The 24,568-nt window shown below is 37.1% G+C and overlaps 1 protein-coding gene across 1 annotated transcript in view; it reads left to right on the top strand.

Annotated features, from left to right (window-relative positions):
* The window catches only part of LOC150108383 (uncharacterized), a 292,228-nt gene that overhangs the window by 63,326 nt on the left and 204,334 nt on the right, over positions 1–24,568 (top strand). Inside the window, exons 2-3 of the mRNA XM_090390733.1 lie at positions 14,146–14,434; positions 24,330–24,450. Of these exons, the coding sequence (XP_090246859.1) occupies positions 14,272–14,434; positions 24,330–24,450 (284 nt within the window). The 5' untranslated portion in view covers positions 14,146–14,271. The remainder of the gene's footprint in view (positions 1–14,145; positions 14,435–24,329; positions 24,451–24,568) is intronic.

Below are 24,568 nucleotides of genomic sequence, written 5' to 3'. Positions count from 1 at the left end.
AAATTATATTCTTGGCATCTTTAATTTATAGTATAACAAGTGAAAAAACTTTCAACGGTCTTAAGCTGTTGGGCAGGAAGACTAAGAATTATATTACCAAATCTTGGGAAGTTGAATACAACCATATTAGGCTGGTTTTTTTAAATCTACTGCTGATTCTGAAAAGAATCTTACAAATTTGTGTTTGTTTGGATGAAGCATAATAGTTTTATTCCATCAGGGAACAAGGAACCTTGTAAACTGTGGGAACAGACAGTGGGGAGGAAGTAGATCCTTAGGTAAATAGAGAAGGGAAGCCAGCTTCAAATGAGGTTTGAAAACTGTGCAAGATTATATTTCTTTAACGTTCTGGCTATTTTTTCTGAAGTGCCCCATATATAGGGAATAATAATGGCATTATTGTAGTCTGTATGTTGAAGAGGATATGGTAGGAGACAGATTGTTTGTGGGTCTTTTTAGCTTTATAACCATTAGAATTGAAGCTTTAGCAAATAAAGGTGAGTTCAGCTCTAAGGAAGCCCTGAATAGTACAGAGGTTGGTGGCTCTGTTGACACGGATTTTGATGACACCATATTGTTGAGAAGGGAGATGATGGAACAGTTTACATATGTTTCTATCTCTGGATGGGTATTTACATAAACAATCACATCACCACCTTTTCCAACAGTATGACATGGGAGTATGGGAGTGCTAGAAGAGGAGAAAATGGAAACAGTAGGAGAGAGGGAATGAGAGAGAGAGGAATGGGAATAAAAGAAGAGGAGAAAATGGAAACAATAGGAGAGAGAATGGTAAGAGGTATAATGTATGGGGGACTCAATGATCCGTGGTGTTCAAGATAGGATGCGTGAGGAGTGTTTGGCAGGAGGAACGATAATAAGGATGGCTTTGGCAGTTAAGAGAGGTGAAAGGGTGGATGAGATGATTGTGATGGTGGGAACAAATGACTTGAGTGGTGGTGTAAATAGAGCAGCGAGAGATATGAGATTCTTGGTTGAGGTGGTACGAAAGAAGACACAGAGAGGAAAGATAGTATGCGTGTTGCCTAGGTATGATAATGACGAACTGAGCAGAAGAGCAGTAATATTGAATGACATAATAGCTAGCATGTGTGACAAGAGAGGACTGGAATATGTGGATGCTTGGAGTGCGTTTGAGGATGGAGAGGAATTGTATGCAAGAGACTGCTTACATTTGAATAGGAAGGACGTAATCATCTGGGGAGATTGCTATTCTGAAAAAGTCAGTGTGTCCCAGGGAGGATGGTAGCAAGGGTTGCCTCTTGTGGGAATGGGTACTTGGGAGAAGAGGGACGACATCAGGTAACACTGAGCCCAGTGGAGTCTAGAGGGGATAATGCTGGGTATTGAAACAACGGCATTTATATGCTATATACTAATGCCAGGGAGTATTTGGAATAAGGGACAGGAATTAGTGGCACAGATAGCATCATCCTGGCCAAAAATTATTGGGATCACTGAGATGTGGTTGACAGAAGAGGATATAATAACAGGAATAGAAGTCGCTGGGTACAGCATTTTTCGGCAGGATAGGAAGGGAAAGCATGGTGGTGGAGTACTGCTTATGATAAGTGATGACCTATGTCCTCTAAGAGTAGAGACTTTGGAAGGCAGTGACACTGATTTTGAAAGCATATGGTGTGAGGTAGAGGTGGGCAAGATAGGATATTTAGTGGGGTGTTGCTACAGACCCAGGAGTACAGAGAGTGGGGACCAAGAAATGTTTATACAGTTGAGTTTGGCAAGTGCAAGAAGAATGATTGTTATGGGAGATTTTAACTACAGTAGTATAAACTGGGGAGAGGAAGATGCATGTAGCAATAAGGGAATGGAATTTCTAGAATTTTTGAGGGACAAATGTCTTAGGCAACATGTAATAGAGGGAACAAGAGTTTTGGATTTGGTCACAGCATCAGAGGAGTTGATAATAACTGAGATGACATCTCTCCCACCAGTTGGAGAGAGTGACCATATATATGGTTTTGACTTGGAAAATGAATAGACATGCAGGAGTATCAAAGAGACTGGAACGTATGTGGAGTATGTGGAACGTATGTGCAGCTGATTATAATAGTCTAAGACGTCAACTTCGGGAAGTTTCATGGAAGGAGGAATTGGAAGGCTGGGATATCATTAGTGCATGGGAAATTATGAAAGAATATTTGTTAGCAGCAATGTTAAATTGTATACCACGAGTGAACAAGAGGACACAATTTGGAGTAAAGTGGATGACAATATTAAACAGGAATTGCATGCGGATGTGGAGGTATGTGGAACGTATGTGCAGCTGATTATAATAGTCTAAGACGTCAACTTCGGGAAGTTTCATGGAAGGAGGAATTGGAAGGCTGGGATATCATTAGTGCATGGGAAATTATGAAAGAATATTTGTTAGCAGCAATGTTAAATTGTATACCACGAGTGAACAAGAGGACACAATTTGGAGTAAAGTGGATGACAATATTAAACAGGAATTGCATGCGAAAAAGAGGCTGTGGAAGAGATATAAGGAGATACAGATGAAGAGTGTAAGACACAGGCCAGAAGAGTGACTAGTATGGTAAGGAAGATGAAACTTGAATATGAGAGGAGATTAGCCCTAAGATCCAAAGAAAATCCTAGAGGATTTTTTAGATATGTGGCCAGTAGGAGGAGAAATGATTGTGGGATAAAAATGGGAATAGAGTGACTGATGCAGAGGACATAGTAGAATTGTTCAATGAACACTTTATTGGAGTATTTCATCCTGAAGGAGTCAGTTTTAATGCTAGAGGGATAGGGCAGGCTCGAGGTTTAGAGGTGCAGGAGGAGAGTGTGTTTCAAATATTGAGTTCTCTGGATGTCAGTAAAGCTTTGGGACTGGATGGTATTTCACCATGAGTTTTGAGAGAATGTGCTAGGGAACTGACAGTGCCTTTGACCTGGCTTTTCAATGAAAGTCTGGCTGCGGGAAAGGTGCTCATGGAATGGAAGGAAGGTAAGATAGTGCCATTGCATAAGGGCGGTAGCAGACTGGAAGTGTCTAATTATAGGCCAGTTTGTGTGTCATCAGTAGTTAGTAAGATCTTGGAGAAAGTAGTGAAGGACTGTATACAGCATTGGACAGATGAGGGTAATGTTATCTGTGAGAGTCAACATGGATTTGTGAAGGGGTGCTCTTGTTTTAGCAATATGCTAGCCTTTTATGATAAAGTTACAAGAGCATTAGATGAGGGGAAATGCACATACTGCCATTTTCTTAGACTTAGCGAAGGCATTTGACAGGGTGCCACATGATAAGCTGATATTTAAGTTGCAGTACATGGGTCTGGATGTCAGATTGGTCAACTGGATTCAGGATTGGCTGTCCGATAGGTATCAGAGAGTTGTGTATGGTGGAGCAGTTTCAAGGAAGCAGAGGGTTACAAGTGGTGTCCCCCAGAGCTCAGTAGCGGGACCTATATTGTTTAACCTTATATCAATGACATTGTCAGTGGATTGCAAGGGGATATTCAATTGTTTGCAGATGATGCAAAGCTGGGAAGGATTATTAGTAATAGTGCTGGTGAGGCAGCCCTGCAAGAAGATTTGAATAAGCTAGATAGATGGGCAAATGAATGGGGGTGTCGGTTTAATGCAGCAAAATGTAAGGTCTTGAGGTTTGGAAAACATCGATGGGACACTGCATACTCTATGGGAGGAGTTATACTGGAGGAAGTAGGGGAGACGAGATCTGGGGTTGATGATTAATAGAAACCTGAAATTTAGAGGGCATATTGCAAAGGTGGTGAAGGTAACACAGAGGATTGCTTCAATAATGAGAAGGACACTGACCTGCAGAGATAAAACAGTTATCATTCCGTTGTATAAGACCCTGATCAGACCACACTTGGACTATTGTTTTCAGATTTGGTCCCCAGGATTTGAAGGGGATAAATTAACTGTGGAAAGGGTACAAAGGCAGATAACAAAGATGGTTTCAGGACTGTACAATGATAGTTATAAGGATCGGCTGAGGGAATGTGAACTGCAGAGTTTGGATAGAAGGAGAGGTGATATGATTGAGACTTTTAAACTGTTGAGCGGTGGTTACAGGGTTGACACTGGGGAGTTCTTTTGCTTGGTTGAACAGCAGGAAGGAGTGATGACAAGAAGCCATCCCTGGAAGTTATGAAAGGAAACTGTGAGCAAGAGGGTAAGGAGTGGTTTCTTTGCATGAGGGTGGTTGAACCATGGAATGCATTGCCTGATGGAGTGGTGAGAGCGAGAACGGTTAATAAGTTCAAGGAGTGGTATGATGGACTTTGTATTTCTTAGGGGGGGGGACCTCTCCTCGATGAGTCTTGATAGACTTTGTGTTTCTTAGGAAGGACCTCCCACAATGAGTCTTTTGACTCCATGGAGGCCTGAATAATAATAAATAATGACATCCTCAAAATTCTTACTCATGTGTCAAAATTCATCCCATATGTTAAGGGTACACAGGAAAAAAAATAGCTAAAGATCTCAGCAAATATGATCTCTATACTACTTTCAAACCTTTCGTTTAGCCTGCTACTTTCATACACTCTCCTCAAGGGTTGACTACATCCTCTTATAAAGTTCCTTGTGCCTGCAATTTAGCCTACTTTGGACAGAAGGGGGCCATCCCTGGAAGTTACGAAAGGAAACTGTGAGAAAGAGGGTGAGGAGTGGTTTCTTTGCATGGAGGGTGGTTGAACTATGGAATGCATTGCCTGATGGAGTGGTGAGAGCAAGAACAAACAGGAGGGACCTCCCTCAATGAGTCTTAATAGACTTGTGTTTCTTAGAAAGGACCTCCCACGATGAGTCTTTTGACTCCATGGAGGCCTGAATAATAATAATAATCAGTAAACATCTTCTTGAAGAACATAAAAATTGCATTCGAGATCATCTGTATGACAAGTCTGGATTGACAGACCATTCTCTGGGTACAACTTCACATTGGATCAAATGGTGAAAAATATCTATATTACATGAAAGTCACTACAGGCCTGAGAGGCTATTCTTAGAATAAGCATCAGCTGTGAAGTACTCTCCCAACCTTAACAAGTATGGTTGCATTAATTTACCAAAGATCTGGGGTAGAGTATCATTTACAACCTAATACCAGACTTCTCTAAACTAACTTTGTAGTTATCCAACCCATAGAGGGTGTAAGGACATTAAATATCAGTTGCAATTTAAATTGTTTCTACAATTAGTTTAATTCTGTGTGCCTATTACAGTTATCATTGTGCTCTGATGATACTGGATAGAAAACCAGCAAAATATTAGTGATTTTAATAAATATATTTTTTTCCTCTTGGTGTTGGTTATACCATTAAGCATTATAATGAATAATGAACAGCACCTAAGCCTTACTTTATGCTCCATACAGAAATCAGCCAGAGGAGGGAAGAGCTCATGGAATGTACCTTCTGTCTGTTATCTGTTTAAATAAGGTGTCCTTCCAAGGGAAGTAACCAGTGTGAATGACAAAGTTAGATATCAGTAATATTGGTGGGGGGGGGTGAATTTTTCAGTAAATTTAAATTGTCAGATAGGGAGATATTTGTAAATAAGGAGGCGACATCAAAGCTCACCATGATATCATTGTTTAAAACTAAATTTTGGATGAAAAAAGATTTGAAATGCATGGATTTTTTTTTATACAAGATGAACTGTGGCCAGTAAGTGGAATTAAAGATTTCATTAACTGTTTGACTAATATAAAGCAGGGGAAGTCAGTAGCACTATGGGACAGAGGGGGGGGGGGTATGAATTTTAGGCAATCCATATATATATATCTGGGGGGGGGGGGGACTAAAATATTTGAATTTGAATGCAGTACATTAATTTATCAATTATAATCACTGAAATTGAGGACAACGGTAACATTACCTTTGTTACCTCTATTAACACTACTGTCCTTTCCATCTCCTCACATCCCTTTAACATACAGACTACAGTAATGTCATTACTATTCCCTAATGGGCACTTCAGAAAAAATAGCCAGAATTTCAAAGAAATAACATCTCTGTACTGCTTTCAAACCTCATTTGAAGCTGGCTTCCCTTCTCTGTTCACCTAAAGACCTACTTCAAGGTTCCTTGTTCTTGCAGCTTATATTATGGTTAGACTGGGAGATCTGCTAACCTTCACCTAAATTAACACAAAAAAATACATCTTCCATCACAACTACTATCAATCAGGTCTAGTTGACCATGCCTTTTGGATACCTTAGAAAGGATTAAATGGAATAAAACTATTATGCTTCATCCCAGTAAATACAAATTTGAATCTTTTCAGAATCAGTAGCAGATTTAAAAAAATCAAATTAATTTTAATAAATATGGTTGTGTTCAACTTTATAAGGTTTGAAAGACTTTTTTGAATCGGTAGCAGATTAAAAAAAAATAATAATAATAAATCAGCCTAATCTTAATATGGTTATGTTAAACTTCCTCATGGAGCAGAGCTACTACAAGTGGGTCTCCAGGTGGCAGATGGGGGAATGGCCATCAGAAATGGTGGTTAGCTGTGAATACCCAGTAAGCAGTCCTGGACCAAAGCGGGCATGTCTGGAAGCCCTAAGATGGCAGCTCCATTAGACTAGGCTGCAGATGGTTGGTAACCAGCCCATCTGACAAATTCTTATACTTGCAAATTTCAAGGGAATAAAAACCGGACAGAACTTCAGGATTACAGTTTAAATACAGTGGAGTACCCAATGAAAAACGAACAGCTTCAGGTATAGTCATCATGATCAGCAATAAATGGAAAGACAAAATTGAATCATATAACTGGATATCTGAAAGAATAATAATGGCTAGACTTAAATAAGAAATTTATTACAATCATAGGAATATATGAAGGGTAGTCAATGTGTTGCCTAGGTATGACTGTGGTGAAATTAGGTGGAGAGCAAGGATTATGAATGATATGCTAGCTGAAATGTGTGAGGAGATGGGAGTGAGATAGAGGTAAATGGAATCAAATACTTGGTGGGATGCTGTTATAGACCAGGTAATGTGGATGGTGGTGATAGTGAAATATATAGTCAAATTAGCCAAACAAATAAGAAAAGGGTGATTTTAATTATGGCAATATAGACTGCAATGATGAGATAGCAACTGGAAGTAAAGAAAATGAGTTTTTGAGGGATAACTACCTCAGACAGTATGTAACAGATGGCACACGAGGATTAAGGGTCTTGAATTTGGTCATCTCATCAGAGGATGTAATTATAAATGAGGTGATTACCTGGGTGGTTGCCAGCAGTGAGAGGACCCCTATGAGAAAAGGGTATATGTGGAACTACAAAGTTCCACAAAAAAGGAAAGTCACTAGTGGAGTGCCTCAGGGGTCTGTTTTAGGGCCATTACTGTTTAACTTGTATATTAATGATATTGGCGAAGATTTGGATGGAGATATTCAGTTGTTTGCAGATGATGCAAAGTTGGGACGAACCATAAAGAGTAGTGAAGATGTTTTGGCCTTACAAGAAGATTTGTATATATTGAATGATTGGGCACGGAAATGGGGATGTGAGTTCAATGTTGCAAAATGTAAGGTTTTAAAATTTGGAAAACAAAGATGGGATGCAGAATTTATGCTTGGTGAAAATATATTGTTGGTGGTGGAGGAAATAAGAGATCTGCAGGTGATAGTGGATAAAGATCTAAAATTTAGGCGACACATCGCCAAAATTGTGAAGACAACACAAAGGCTTCTGAGAATGATGCTGAAGACACTGACGTGTAGAAGTAGGGAGATTCTTGTTCCATTGTATAAGGCCTTGATTAGGCCACACATGGACTATTGTGCCCAGATTTGGTCACCGGGTTTTCAGAAGGATGAAGAGATGTTGGAAAGGGTCCAAAGGCAATTGACTAAGGTAGTTTCTGACCTTTGGAATGTTGAGTATGAGGAAAGATTGAGAAGATGTAATTTGCAGAGTCTGGTGGACAGGAGGAAGAGGGGAGATATGATAGAGACCTACAAGTTGGTAAGGGGTTGTTATAGGATTAGTGGTGGAGAAGTTCTACAGAGAATAGTGGGAGAACCAGAGGTCATCCCTGGAAACTGTATAAAGAGGGTGTGAGTAGAGGGGTGAGAGGCAGGTTTTTTTCATGCAGAGTTGTGAATGATTGGAATGCCTTGCCTGAGAGTGTGGTGTCTGCAAGGAGTTTGAGTGTGTTTAAGACATGGTATGATGAGATGTGTGTGTGTGATAAAAGGACTTCCCAGATGAGTCTTTGACTCCATGAAGTCTTGGGGTAATAATAAAAATGCACTCGAAGAAGGAAAAAAATCTGAAACAGAAGAATTTTATAAAAACGTAATTCAGAACACAAATAAACAAGATTACTTAATCATGGCAGGCAATTTCAATTGCCTGCAATGATTAAGTAATCTTGTTTATTGCTAGAAGTGGATTAAATACATTTAAAGATTTAATAGGTAATCAAGGAGAAAACACCATAAATAACAATGGAAGAGAACTCAGAGAATTTGTGACCTTTAAGCTACTTTAATAAAGATATACATAAATATACATGGGAAGCCAGAGGATATAAAAGCATCATTGACTATATAAGGGGCAAATGCTGGTCTTGAAATTCACACTTGCTCTTGTTATCATTCAGGGAGTGAGAAGTGTGATTGAAGTCTGATTAGCGGAATAATGAATTACTGACTATTTAAAACTATTATATATTTAGAAATTTATGTACATTTAATCATACAAATACAACATTTATTTTACAAATGATATTCAATCTTTTTCAATTTAGCTACTTGAATACAAATTATACCCTACAGTTCTTCTTTATGAACTGGTCAATAACATCGTCATAAAAAGTTGGTTGTAACTTAATTTTCCCTAGCAACGCGCACACTTATAAAGGCTGGCTGAAGCTCACTGGCTAGAGCTACTTTGACTGTATATATGGCATGTGTTTAAGACGATGTGAAGGGAGCGGAAATGGCTATGCATGCGCATGAAATCATAGTGCTGTAGTGAGGACCTGGAAGCTTCAACAACCAAGCAAACCAAGGTAGCTTTGACTAGATGAGCAAGCATCGACCTTCGATACAAAATGCAAAGCTCAGTTATTGCTGCACAAGCTTAAGACATCTTCTGTCTACAAAAATAAAAGCCTAAATGGAATGCTTATAAATGTATGCATTTATTAACAAATAAATATTACTTCTTTCTGAAGTAATGCACTTGCGCAGCAAGCATGGAGAATTCGTCCCTGGACTATATATAGTGAGTGAAAAACTAAAGAAAATGGTAAGAAATTGCAGAGGATGCAATATTGACTCAGACCATTATTTATTAATCAGTACTATTGAGATCCCAAATCAGAGAAATAGAAACAAAACAAAAGCAGGAGCAATTTAAGATAGAACTGTTGCAGCAAGATAATATCAGAGAACTATATTAAAGAAGACTTACAAATCATACAAAGAAAATAAGTGAAAATACAGGAGGGGCCTACAGTTAGAAGGCCCCTCCACAAAAGAATGGGCCAGTTACTACACCTATCTTCTAAACAATAATAATCAAATTGAAATAAAACAAGTAATAGGTCAAGAAACAAATGAAGAACCAATACAATTAAAGGATCTAAAGAAAATGTTGGAGGAAGTAAAAAATAGAAAAGCTGCAAGAGAAGATTGAATAAATTTAGAACTATATAAATACAGCTCTAAACCATTTCAATTATGATTAATTAAATTCCTAAGCAGAATATGGGAAAAAGGAAACATCCTACAAGAATGGAAGACATCAATAGTTATAAACATATTCAAAAAAGAAACAGAACGGATTGTGGAAATTACAGAGGAATATACTTATAAATACCTGCTATTAAATATATCTAGATATAATTAAAAGTAAATTAACATCATGGGCTGAAGAAATTATTGGAGAAGAACAGTGCAGCTTTAGGAAAAGAAGATACTGCACAGATCTCACATTTGCACTCAAACAAATTATAGAAAAAAAAAGAATAGAATTTAACCTGCCAACATATTTGGCCTTCCTGGATTATGAGAAAGCATACAATCAAGTCAACAGAACAAAATTTAATATACTGTATGAATTGAAAACTCCACCTCAAATCACAAAAGCAGTAGCAAATATAATGGAAGAAAGCTATATTAAAATTAATAATGAAACAACCAAAAAATTTAAAACCAATAGAGGTCTCATTCAAGGAAGTGGATTATCACCAATACTCTTCAATATATATTTTTTCCATATATATATATATGTATGGGAAAAAATTCATTGAAGCGAGTGGAGGAAAACAAAATCATAGGAAATAAAGAATTAACCAGCCTCTTGTGTGCTGACAAGTTATTTTTGCTGAAAATGAAGGCTCTGACCTAATGTCCATTCTTCACTTTCACATGGTTCACTCCATTAGTAGGTATTCACGGGATACTGAATGATCAAGAATGGACTAGCAATTTGCTTAGCCAACCAAATTGTATACTGTATTGGCGGAAACCTGAAACAAACACGATGAAATGAAAATTTTATTCCATTTGAGGCATCCCAGTTAAACAAGGCTCCAGCTGTTTTAGGCAACTAGGGCTAACCGAAAATTTAGTTACAGGAACAAACTCAGTGTGAGCAGAATTGATGATTGCCACCATCATTATAGTATCAGTGATAAAGAAGTTGAACTGGCAGTAGAAGTAGAGGGACAGTAGAATCACATGGACACAACTGTTACTAAGATGAAGAATAAAACAGGTAAAATCCTGCTAAAGCATTGCCGATTTATCTGTTACTTGGGTTTTTCATCTTGCATATGGACAAATCAGCCTTCAGAACACATGCAATTTACAAACAAAAAAAAAAAAATTCATTTGTTGGTGATAGTAATGTCATAGTAGGAGAATTAAGTAGCAGTAGTGGAGGGAGTGAGTGTATTTAGTGAAGTAGAGTAGATAACTATAGAATATTTTATTCTGGCAATAGTGATGAGAGAAAGAAGAAGCAGTAACATTTAACATCAATCACCAAGATAAATTTCTTGATTAGTAGGCAATTTCAAGTAGTTATGTTGGCAAATTTCAAAATGGAGAATTGAACAATGAAATGTATTTTTGCTATTCCACAGAAGGTTTTCTCAGGGAAAAAGTGGAGGAATTTTTTGAGTTATTAAAGAAAGCAGCTGACATAAGACCCAAGTTCCAAAGGAGTGGAAAAAGGACAAAATTATTCTGCTTCATAAAGTAAAGGGGGGGGATAAGATTAAGGCTTCAAATTATAGGCCAGTTGGCTTGCTGAAGTTGTGGTCAAGATGTTTGAGAAGCTGGCAAGGACCAGGATTCAGAACTGGGTTAAAAGCAGCAGAATTCTCTTTGATGGACATCATGAGTTTACTAAAGGGAGATCATGTTTTAGCAATCTGCTTACTTATTATAACAAGGTGATGAATGCATTGCACAAGGGGTGAAGGGGTGCATTTGCAGTAGTACAGTCATATCCCGACTTAAACGAATCCGGAGTTACGCGGTTTCTTATATGTACGTATTCCCTTCCCGCGTTTAACGCCTCACCACTAGTCGTATCTTTCAGTTGCCGGCCGCATTCGCCAGTGTCGCACATGCTGTGAACAAGCACTGACGTGTTTCGCACGGTCTCCATTCATGCATGATTTTTATAGTCTACAAAACCTTGCGATTGTTTAATGTTATGTTCTTGATAAAAATTTTATCACATAAAAAATAATAATGTCATCCAAAAGAAGTAAGTCCGATTCTTCTACAGCTAGCAAGAAAAGAAACATTGACTTTGGAAACAAAACTCAACATTATTAAGGATTTTGAAGGCGGAATGAAAATTTGTGAGCTAGCAAAGAAGTTCAATCTACAGGAATCCACAGTAAGAACAATCATAAAAGAAAGGTTTACAGATTTTGGAGGACATAGATTCTAACAAGGAACGAATTGTAGCCACAAGGCAAGGAATAAAAAAATCATTAGCTTGCTATGAAGAAATTTTGCGTGACAAGAAAAAGACATTATGCCATCAGACGAATCTATTAGATTTTATGAAACTATCGACATCGAAATAACTTTCTTTTTTCTATGTACAAAAAACTACAATTATGATTATATTTCTTAAAAAAAATATAGGTGTTTTTGTAAACCTTTGGTCCCAATTGTATGTTTGTATATATAAATTACATGCAAAATTATACCCCGAGTTACGCGAATTTGACTTATGCGCTTTTTTTGTTGGTCCCACCTACCGCGTAACTTCGGGGTTTTACTGTATATTTAGATTTTGCAAAAGCCTTTGATAGATTACCACATGATAAGCTGATAATTAAATTGGAACAGATGGCATTGGATGGTAGAGTATTGGATTGGAGATTGGCTTTTTTAGATGTAAGCAGATTGTGTATGGGGGGAGTAATATTTCAGAACAGGAAAGTTACTAGTGGTGTGTCCCGTGGATCTGTTTTTGGGTCATTGTTGTTTAATTTGTATGTAAATGACATTGGAAGGAGCTTAAATGGTGATATACAGTTGTTTGCAGATGATGTGAAGTTGAGGAGAGTTTGTGAGAGATAGAGTAGATGCTGTAGCCTTCCCAGAGGACTTGAATAGACTTGATGAATGGGTGAGTGTGTGGGGATGTCAGTTTAATGTAACTGTGAGGTTTTAAATTTTGAGAAGCAAAGATGGGATGCAGAGTATAAGATTGGCAGGATATCTTAAAGGAGGAGGAAGTGATGAAAGATCTGTAGGTGATGGTGAATAGGGACTTGAAGTTTTGTGCCTTCATCTCTTTGCCTTACATCAGCTCTCTTTCACCAAAACTGGCAAAAATTCTCAAGAAGTTTAACATCAGAACTTGCTTTACTACGCTCCCAAAACTTCATTCAACACTTAGTAAACCTAAAAAGAAACATCTTCCAACTCAGTTTCCAGGAGTATACAAGATTTTATGTGATTGTGGAAAGCCATACTATGGCCAGACTGCTAAATCCATCCTTCTACGTTTGGAAGAACACCGTCGAGATATCTCCTACAACAGGACTAGAGCCAGCGCTCTCTCTCTCTAGCCACATTCTCTTTTCAGTTAACTCAGAAGAAGGCTGCCAACACATTGTGAACTGGACTCAAACTTCTAACATCCATGTGTGCTATGATGAGCTCGAGAGAAAGATTGTCGAATCTAGAGAAATTTCTCTAGATTCTTCCCATTTCAACAACAGCCTAAGTTTCTGACGCACACATTGCCTCTGTTCAGTATTGGCGCACTCATGACAGCTCATAGTCTACGTTTATTTGGAACTCAAGCTCAAATTTTGTTTTCAAACATACTACTGTCTTTTGTACTTGTTCTGTTAATGCAATTTTAAGTCTCTAATTTTTTATATACTTCTTTAATTGTGATACCTGAAGATGTTGATCAATTCAACGAAACTAGTAGTATCTTTTCAAATATACCATGTTATCTCTTTATCTCTTGGTATCAGTCATTAAAACCTTTTAATATTTCCCACTGAGTAAAAATGAATTATGATAATATATATATATATATATATATATATATATATATAACAAACACTTTGTTATAAATATATAGAAATAACACTTTTCTGTATATAACATTCTGCAGTTGGACAGCATTGCAGAATTTGAAACATGTGGTTTTATGTTGTTTCCCTGTATTAATAACAAAAAGTTATTTTTCTTCAATCCTGTTGTATTTTTAGTGTATGTGCAAATAAAAAATAAGCCTGTCCTAATTGGTGAGCAATTAGCATATCTGCTCTCCAACCAGAAGACTTGATTTGAATCCTACTTTGGATGTGGATTGTTTGTAAATGGGTGATAAATAAAAATAAATTTCATCACCTACTATGAGACCACCACAACCACCCTTATTAGAGTCCTTATTAGAACTATTTGAAAAAAAGTTCTGTTTGCTCTGCAGAGCATGGTTTCTAGATTAAAATGTGCTATGGTACTAATACAAATATAATATAGGCTTACAGCCTTTTGTGGGTAGAATTCATATAAATAAAATCATGATTATAATTATGAAATTATCAGTCATACTCACTTTTAGCATATAATACAGAATATCTTTTACTTCAATAGGTTATGACCCAAGATATTTTGTCATAGAATGATACATATTATTGCCAAGTTTCTCTGCAAGAATTGGACAGCATTGCAATTGAAGTTAAAAAACAGGTGATGAAAATATATTTCAAACAGTAGTCCATGGTACGCACAATACAGGAGAGTACCGATGGTTCTTCTGTTCCTTCAGAAACCAACCAGGAAGAGTGGAGCAAAAAACCAACCAGTAGCTCTCGAAATGATATGGTAACACTTACAAAATCGCAACTGAGAGCTATATTAGAAGCAATTGGTCATGTGGGAGGTAAGATATTTATTATGGTATTGGAAATAGTCAGAATGTTAGAGATTTTATGAGGAAGTCTTATCATTTTTATCTCTTATTTATTAATAAATGTATGTGAGGACTGAATAGTCCTCTCATACATTTATTTCATTTAGTTTATACATTTAGTTCAGTCCTTTCAGACCATAAGGCTGTATTTAGATGTATATGCTACAGGCTACAGTTGAAACATTTTTATTAAGAATGTCTCTCACCTTTTCCTGACCAAAGCTATTGTTAATTTCATGCTGATTGAAACATGAAAATATAAGAATTCTCATATAAATGTTTAACCTTATTTCAAGAATGAAAAATCTTATATGGTAACAGTAATTAGCTTACCTCATATATCAGTGAGATGGATGACTTTGCTTCACATGTAATAATACATAATTTCTGCTGTTAAAAGCTGTATAAAGAGAATATACATTTATACCAAAAACTACTGAACAATATGGTATTTGGATATATGTAGGTTCAAGCTCATTGGCTAAAACTCATATTGAGATTATAAACAGTGTATGATACAAATGGAATGAAATTAAACAATAGGTCATTGACTGCCTTTCTACAAGATCAAGTCTGTGGTATTAGATCAACCTGTCTCAATCTTTTTACCTTGGGGACCCTTGAAATAATTTTCAGGTCTCTTAGGGAACCCCTGTATAAAAATTTTATCTTTATAAATCCTACTCACCACAAAAAATACATTCACCCCAGACCCCCCCCCCCCTCCTTTAATATGCCATACTGACTTCAATAAGACAGTAGGAGTTCCATAAACTGATGCAGTGACGCTGCATCTCTTTCACTGCATACAACAGACATTCCATTATACAAAAATGCTGCTCTAGACTGCATCCTCTCTGTTCCAACAACCAAGCAGAACAACTTGCTATAGTTCAGTCACATATCTCCAGGAATTAGAACTCAAAAGACAGCAACAATTTACAGTGATAGTAGAAGCACTATAGATGGCATAAAAAACCAGAACAACCATATTGCATTAATAGAACAGACGAGAAATCTGGTTCGAAATCTCGCCCTAGAAGGATGGAAAATCAAGTTCTGCTTGGTGAATGCACATACTGGGATAGCAGGAAACGAGAGAGAAGATCAGTTGGCTAAAGAAGCAGCTAGAAACGAATGGCTAAAAATAAGTTACCAAAAGTTCTCAATCTGCTATAAAAAACACTTGCTGAAGAGAAAAGCCTAGACATGTAGAAAGAAGAATGGAAAACATCAAAAAAATGGATCAACAACAAATGAATTCTTGCCAAGCATCAGAAGCAGACTCTGGCTGAAAAAACATACCATTTCTCCAGGTTTAACCACGCTACTAACGGGACATGGAAAACTAAGACACTACTTACACAGATTCCATATCCTGGAATCACCATCATGCATTTGCAGTCCACACCTTCAACAGACTATTGACCACATACTTTACGACTGTCAGCTATTGGACTTCATCCGGATGCCCCTAATACAATATATCACTTCCAGAGACAAGTGGCCAGTGTCAAAATTGTATTTAATTCTGTGAATTACAAAAATGTAATTAATTCTATGAAAAGTATTACATAGAATTAATTAAATTTGCCAATAAGATCAACTTCCAGTCCTTGTAATCTAACATAAATGCTGATATTGTGACTTATATATTGTTAATTTTTTTTTTATGTTGAGCCCATACACAGGAGGTTGGTTGGCCAATCTATAGTACATTAGTACCGTGTATGGGTAGTGGGTTGGGAAAGGAGGAATTTGTTTACATTTGATTTGAATGACTTTAAATTGTATTCCTTGGGAAACACAGCATGTGGGAGATTGTTCCACAGTGCAGCAGTTGCAAGGATGAAGGAAGAGGAAAAGAAACTTGTTCTGTTTGTTTCTAGGTGTACCGTAAAGGGATGTTGTGCAGCAGCTGCACATGTTCCAATGAGCTTTGTACTGAGTGGAGGGATTATTGATGTTATTTCGGATGAGCATTTTCCATTGAAATGTTTGTAGAATATCCATACTGCAGAGACCATACGTCTGTGTGAAAGTGGAGGGAGAGAGTTGGTAAGGGATGGATCATTGATAAGTCTAATTGCTCCCCTCTGTATTGAATCGAGCATTTTGAGAGCTTTTAGGGGCCCCACCCCATATGTGAGAGCAGTATTCAATAGCTGGGTGGATTTGTGATTTGTATAATGTTAGTAGCTGTTCGGGGGTGAAGTAACAACTTGAGCAAAAGAGAAATCCTAGTTTTTTTTTAGGCTGAGGATGCAATGGTTGTGATATGTTTATGCCAGGAGAGGTTTGATGTGAGGGTGATTCCAAGAAGCGAGATCTCAAACTGTCTGGAAATTTGGGTCGTCAAAAAGGATACTGGGAAGAAATGGTTCTTTTTTATGGGAGATAGTACAGAACTGGGTTTTATTGGCGTTGAAATTTATGAGGTTATCCGAACCCCATTGTAGGATGGCTTGGAGATCAGAGTTGAGGCTGGTGGTGGCTGTGGTGGTTGATGTTCTGTAGGTTGAGGTGAGTTGTGAAGGGTAAGGCTTATCAAATGCAAGCGAGGAGTGTAGTATGCTGTTGTCTGCAAAACTGTGTATTTGGTTGGAGGTCAATTGCAGTTAGGTCATTGATATATAGCAGAAAGAGGGTTGGTGAGAGGACAACCTTGTGGGACCCAGCATTAATTGAGTGGTGAGAGGATAGTGAGCTGTCCACCATCACATGCGATGTGCGTCAAGACAGAAAGCTGACAATCCAACTACAGAAATCCTGGGTCAGACCAAATGATGGTGGTTTGCCTAGTAGGCCTTTGTGCCAGACCCAGTCAAAGGCTTTGGAGATATCTAGTGCAACCACTTGGGATTCACCAAACCTCTCCATAGCATTTGTCCTGAGATGGGTGACGTATGTGAGTAGATCTCCTGTTGATTGGCAGTGGCGGAATCCATACTGGCGGTCATTTATTTGGTGAGTGTCTTCAAGATAGTGTAGGAGTTGGGAATTGATGATTTTTTTCCATTACTTTTGACAGGACTGAGGTAAGCGAGATAGGGTGGTAATTGGATGGCAGTGACTTCACCCTTCTTGGGAATGGGATGAATATAGGCCAATTTCCAGTTTTTGAGAGGACTGCCAATCCAACAGTATGGGATAGATTCCAGTGGAGTAAGGGAGTATATATAGGTGACATAGGATAGGGGTTCAGTTCTGGAGCACAAACTTTCAGAACAAATGGGGAAATGCCATCAGGGCCAAGAGACTTTTTTGTGTCTAATTTGGATAGTATTTTTCTGATCTCATCCTGGCAAAAGGATATAGGGGGCATTGTATGTTGGGTGTCTGGAATGGTTGGAGGACATTTACCATTGTCAGTTATGCATGCATTTGAAGCAAAATATGAAGTCAGAAGATTGGCTTTTTCTGTGGGTGATGATGTAGAGCCATCTGAGTATGATAGGGGTAGGAATAGTGTTGGACAGAAGTTACGGCCAATTGCTTTGGCGAGAGACCAAAAGACTGCTGCTCTTTGGACATTTCCTGCTTTTTGCTCTTTCGAACTCTGTTTTGGAAGCATTGACACAGCCTTGGCACATCTTTTGGAAAGATGTGCCAAGGCTGATATATGTATATATAAAAATATAAATGTAAATATGAAAATTGATACAAAAATATGAATAGAAATGTTAATCGGTACTTGTAAGCTACGTGTAATATAAGCATTGTATGCAATGGAGCATGTATGAATAAATTACCTCTTGGTAGGGTTACTATTGGGAGGAAAACGGAAAACACACAGGAAGATATCTACATAAACAATCACATCATCATCCAGTCCAACATAGCATTTTAAAAATACTTGCACACAGAGCCAGAGCCATTAGTTCTAATGATTCAGCTCTGTCCCCAAAACTCAAATATCTGCACCATACTTTCTTGGCCAATGGATACAATTCCTACAAAATAGATAAAATATTACATAACCCCATAACTTCTCCCTCCTGTAATATGCAGGAACATAACATTGCCATTTCCTATGTCAGAGGAACATCAAAAAAGATAACCAAAGTACTAATGAAACATGACCTTTGCACCACATTCAAACCTCATGTTAAATTAGCAACTCTGATCTGCTTGATTAAAGATAAACTTTACCCTCTAGTATACCCTGGAGTGCATGAAATTCCTTATGACCGTGACTTGGCCTATTATGGGCAGACGGGAAGATCTGTTAACCTCTACCTGGAAGAACATAAATACATTTGCTACAATTATTATGGCAAAGCGGGACTGACAGACCAAGCTTTGCATATCCCTTCGCACAGGATTATTATTATGTGACACCTCCAGGGAGTCCAAAGACTCATCAAGGGAGGGCACCTACTCCACAGCTCTCTGTCAATACACCAGCGCCATCTAGTGCTGACCACTATCACTAGTATTTTCACAGACAATCACAATGCATTCTTTTGGCTTGAGAGTGAATACGCTAACCACTTGGCCAACCAAGCCGGCATTAGATGGAAGAAAACCAATGTGCTGTTTAGAAGTCATTACAGATCTAAAATATTATTCTTTGAGTTAGCCATGGCCATGAAGAATTTTCCTGACCAAATATGGTTGCATTAATTTGCCAAAAATTTGGGAGACTGTTATCTTAAGAGCAACTCCCACATAGCTGTTAATTATTATTTATTTATTTTTCAACATTAGACAGTGTCAAAATAGGGCTTTGGATCTTTTATCCATTACAATTGTATTGTTTCACTTACTATTGAGTGTACATGTTGTGTTATGCTCTGATGATGCTGATTTGAAATTCAGCAAAATATAAGCAGTTAATAAAGCATCTTTTGATAAAATAGTTTGTTTGGTGTTGTTAATACTGTTAAAAAATAAGTCATGGATTAGGTCAAATGATGGATACTTACTTAATTGACCCTTGTGCCAAATGCTCTCAAAATCCTTGGATATTTCAAGAGCAGCTAACTTAAATCTGCCAAATTTCTCCATGCTGTTTGTCCTGAAATAATCATTTATTAGTTAAGAGTTTTCAAGGCTGCATAGGAGTTGAATGTTGATGGGTTTCTCTATTACTTTGCAGAAAAATTGGGGTTTTTTTGATGGTAAGGATTTGTCACCCTTCTTGGGAATAGGCTATATGTGGACTAATTTCTGAGCAGAGGCTATAGAATATCTAGATGCCAATGAAATATTAAAGTGTAAAAAAAAAAAAAAAAGGGCACTGTAGAATGGGAGTTATTTCTGGTACATGTGCTTTTAGGACAGTTGGAGAAATGTCATCAGACCAAGAGATTGTTTTGTGTTTAATTTGGATGAAAATTCTTATTTTTTTCTGGTGAAAGGATAAAGAGGGCATTGTGTGGTGAGTGTTTGGAATGGTTGGAGGGCATTTGCCAAAGTCCACCATGCAGGAATTAGAGGAGAGAAAGAATCCAGGAGGTTGGCTTTTTCTCTGTTTTGATGATACAATAGAACTATCTAAATGTAACAGGTTGTGGGAGAGCAGTGATGGAGAGAAGTTATGGCCAGAGGCATAACTGTGATTTGGACAGGATGCAGATTTCCTGCTTTTAGCTTTTTCAGGATCTGTTTTGGATTAATTAATAATTTTCTTGCTGCTTTTTCTTGCTTTAGTGTATGAGTAAAGGAAGGTGAAGTTTTGGATTTAGGAGAACCAAGGCTTAGTTAGGTGCAGGGAATGTTCAGTTGAATGGGAAATGTTTCCGTATGTATGAGGATTATTTTGATGACACATGTGGTACATTGGTTTGGTTCAGAAAGTTGTAAACAGTACCCCAACCTAGGAAATGAGATGTAGAAGTTGTGATTTTCCCACTTGGAATTTTATAATGCCAAATTTTCCTGTATAAGAGTTTTCTGAGCAGAGGCTAAGAAAAAATTATGAAGGGGGAGGGGGGGAGATAAATAAGGAATAAAGCCACGTTCAGGCCAAAAAGATACCTTGAGAATATTCCAGGATCTAAGTTTTGTAGATGTGGATAAGGCATATGATAAGGTGCCTGGAAAAAGGGTGTTCAGAATTCTGTAATGTGGGTATAAATTAGAGACACAGCAGTATATAGCCTATACTAAGTGGAAGTTAGCATTAAAGCATGTACAGGACATTGGTTTGGTGTAAAATCAGATATGACAAGGGTGCATGCTATCTGCACCATCTAAATGGATTACATTATGAAGGAAATTGGCATTAAACCTGTTATCAAAACCTGAGGTATTTAATTCACCTCCCCCCCCCCTACAGGTGATACTGTAGTCCTAAATAAATCTGATACAAATCTTCAGGCCTCTTTAACAAAATTGAATGAAACCATTGTACCAGATTATGTATGAAAATCATCAATAAAATGACTAGTGATAAAAAATAGGCAAGAGCATGGAAAACATCAACTGTATTCTCAATAATGAAAATGGCAAATTAAAGACTAAAATGATAAGGGGCCAAGAGAAAAAATGTTCAAAATTCTGTAATAGGATGATTTTAAACAATGTTGGTGGTAGGAAGGTGATCAAGGCAAATGAAATAGTTGAGTTTGCTGAGTGATCATTTTGCAATGGTGTATCATACAGGTGGAGATTTTGTAGCAGCTGATGTGACAGATATGCATATCAGATTTGAGTTAGATCATATTGAAAAATATCAATGTGAATACAGCAGTTGGACTGGATGGCATGTCAGCCATGTACTATGTGAAATGTGCAAGAGAATTGGCATTCCCTCAGTCTAAGTCACAGCTCTGGCAAGGTTCCAAGGGAGTGGAAAGAGCATAAGATAGTTCCATTGCATTAAGGCAGCTCCAAGACTATAAACCAATTAATATATCAGAAATCGTTATAGTATTGGAAAAGTTGGTGAAAGATAAAATATAACACGGTGGATAGGGATGCGATACTCTGTAGTGGGCAGCATGGCTTTGTAAAGCTAAGGTCCTGTCTTAGTAGTTTATTCACATTTTATAAATAAAGTTACAGCAGAATTGGATAAAGGAAATGGCCCAATCATGATACTGCTGGACTTTGCAAAGGTATTTGGCAGAATACCACATGGAAAACTATTACCAAAGTTGGAGCAAATAGGAATTGATATGAAGCTAGTAGCATATGTATGAAAGTAGGAGAATGAAGGTGCTAGTGGAGTACCTCAGGGTTCTGTACTAGGACCACTACTCTTTAATCTGTATAAAGATATAGGGAAAGATTTAAGGGGGGTGGGGGATATTCAGTGTTTGCTGATGATGCAAAACTGGGGAGAGAGCAATAGTTGATAAAGGTGATGTAGATATCCTGCAGAATGATGTAAATAAATTGGCATTGTGGGCAAATAATAATGATCATCAATTTAATGTTGCAAAATGTATGGTTATGCACTTTTGGTTGAAAAGGTTATATATGGTGTATGATATACTGAATTGCAAGAAATTGATGAGGCTAGAGACTTGGAGACAATGGTGGACAATGGAGTCCATATTGCAAAAGTTGGTAAAATAGCTTGGATGTCAAAAAACATGCTAACAAGATATGGAGTCTATTATTCCTCTTTATAAGGCTATGATTTTGGCTACATCTTGACTACTGTGCACAGATTTGGTCAGCTGGGTTTCTTGGGGGGGGGGGGGGGGAATCAGGAGGTAAAGAGACAAGTGACTAAGTTGGTGACAGGTCTGTGAAATGCTCCCTATGAGGATATGGTGAAGATGTGTAGGTTACATAGTTTGGTTGATAGGCAGGAAAAAAAAGGGGGCATGTTAGAATATCATAAGATATAAAATTGATGCAAAGGGTATTTTTCAATATATGACAAATAACTTGAGAACCAGGGGTCATCTATGGAAGTTATGTAAGATTGTTGTTAGTAAGGGTGTGCAGACTAGATTTTTTGCATGGGGGAGTGGCGATGAGTGGAATAGATTGCCAGAATTAGTTGCGAGTTCTGACAATGAGTTTTAAGAGAGAGATGATAGGTACAATATCTCCCACAATGAGTCTTTGTACTGCATGGAGATATTGTATAATAATAATAGATAAGTGACAGAATCAGAAAGCTATTAGGATGAATAAATTTATTCATCCTAATAGCTTTCTGTAACTAAATTTACAGATTTAGTTGAATCAATTTATATAGATTAAGAGAGAAATTATCCAAAATAGTAAATGAGCAGTATACAAGATTATTCAAACTAATTTTTACTTATAGACATAAGGATTGGGTTTAAAACAGTTGATCAAAGATTAGAAATTGCGGCATCAGTGGCAGAATCATAATAAAAAATGAAGATGTTAGAAAGGAACTCGATGTTGTTAGCATTCAAGAAAGTAAACACAGGTAATCTAACGTGGTATGATTAGTGAAACAGAGTGGGAGAAGAATATGTTTAATGGAAGGAAATAGCCTAGAGGAAGAGAAAATAGGTAACCTGATAGTTAATAATGCTTTAGAAAAGTAATGTAAGACTTGACATCATTAGTGTTTTGACAAATAAGAGATTAATTTGGAAGGAAATTTGTAATAGAAAGCTAGTAATAATGTAAACTTAAACATACTATGTAAACATAGTACCCTCTGTACCCTTTGAGGTACATATCATGAATTTGATGATGTATTTGTTCTACTTGATATATAGTTGTGTCCAGTTGCACTTAATGTATATTGAGTGCTAATCGAGAAAAGTCTTCAGACCTGTTCGTGGGTCAGTCAATAAGGTAAGAACTGCCATTCTGAGTGTCCCATGTAATAATAGAGAAAAACAAAAACATTTTTCCTCATTAGGTCTATTACAGTAGAAAAAAAAAGTGCTATGAAATGCTGTTGTAGTAACACTATTTTTGCATGCTATATATCCTTATTATTGGTTACTTATACTCTACATCACTATTATAATTTTGTTATTTTTGTTTTCTCTCATCGATATACAAATGCTTTTGTTTACCTTTGAATAAAATAAAACTAATCATAGAAATCTATTCTCCCACTAGCTATTTTTTTATTTCATTTGATGTGAAAATATTGTATTGATTTCCTCCCATTCATGAAAATCCTAGCATGCAAAACTAATTAGATTCATAGTTTGAATCTAATTGGTTAAGAGTCCCTTCTTTTGAAATTTGGATCACTGCATTGAACATAATGTTCAGAGCATTGAAGTAATTCCTTAATTCACTCATTTCATATTGTTTCAGTTACTCATCTTCCTTTATTGTTCTTGGCAGTGAGAGGCATCTGGTTATATCACTGCCAAGTAATTTGGCTTTGAAGAAATGTAAAACCTGAGTTTCCAGCTGAAAAAACCTTGCCAGTTTTACATAAGACCAGCTAACTCACCTTCAGTTGAAAAGCCCTTATAACGGTTTTTAGCATTTAGCATCTCTTGGTCATTGTTCCACTGAACTGGCAATCTTCATTCTTCCACGTTCTATTGCATCTGTTAATACAAGAGCAGAAGTTGTCCTGCACTCTTTTACTGTGCAGTTGCAAACACATTGCAAGAGGTATTTCCAAACTACAACTTCTGACTCCTCACCTACACTCCAGACATGGTACTGGTATGGGATTCAATATTTAAAAAAAAATAAATAAAAGTGATTCTTACCAAGATCCTTCAAGCCAAATAACGTAACTGAAATGTCAATGTAGCAATCATGAACTATGCTGCAGACACTCAGATATTGCAATTTCACATTTTAAAATTACTTAAATCTTTTTTTTTTCTCCATCTCATGATGCACAAAGCACTTAAATGCAAAAGGAAAATGAATGAATATGAGATATGAAAAATTATATTTTTATAATTATGTTTTATCATTATAAATAGTTTTAAAATATTTCTAGCTTTCAATGCAGGAGATGCACCTGAACAACATGTTCCTTTACAAGGTTCAGCTGAGGCTGAAAGCAGTAATGATGCTGGAGGTGATCATACAGAGTACTGCAGTGGACAGGAAAATGTTCGGTAAGAAAAACAATTTCAGCTCATTTAACATTCATTTGAGTAATCCTAATCAGGCAACTATTTAGTTTATGCAGAATGTGCTTCAAAGTCAATACATTTTAATATTTATATAATTTTG

This window comes from Typopeltis vanoorti, chromosome 3 (genome assembly GCF_054136105.1).
Source record: "Typopeltis vanoorti isolate ZY-2024b chromosome 3, IOZ_Tvanoo_1.0, whole genome shotgun sequence".
NCBI lineage: Eukaryota > Metazoa > Arthropoda > Arachnida > Uropygi > Thelyphonidae > Typopeltis > Typopeltis vanoorti.
This window is presented reverse-complemented; position numbering and strand designations above follow the sequence as displayed.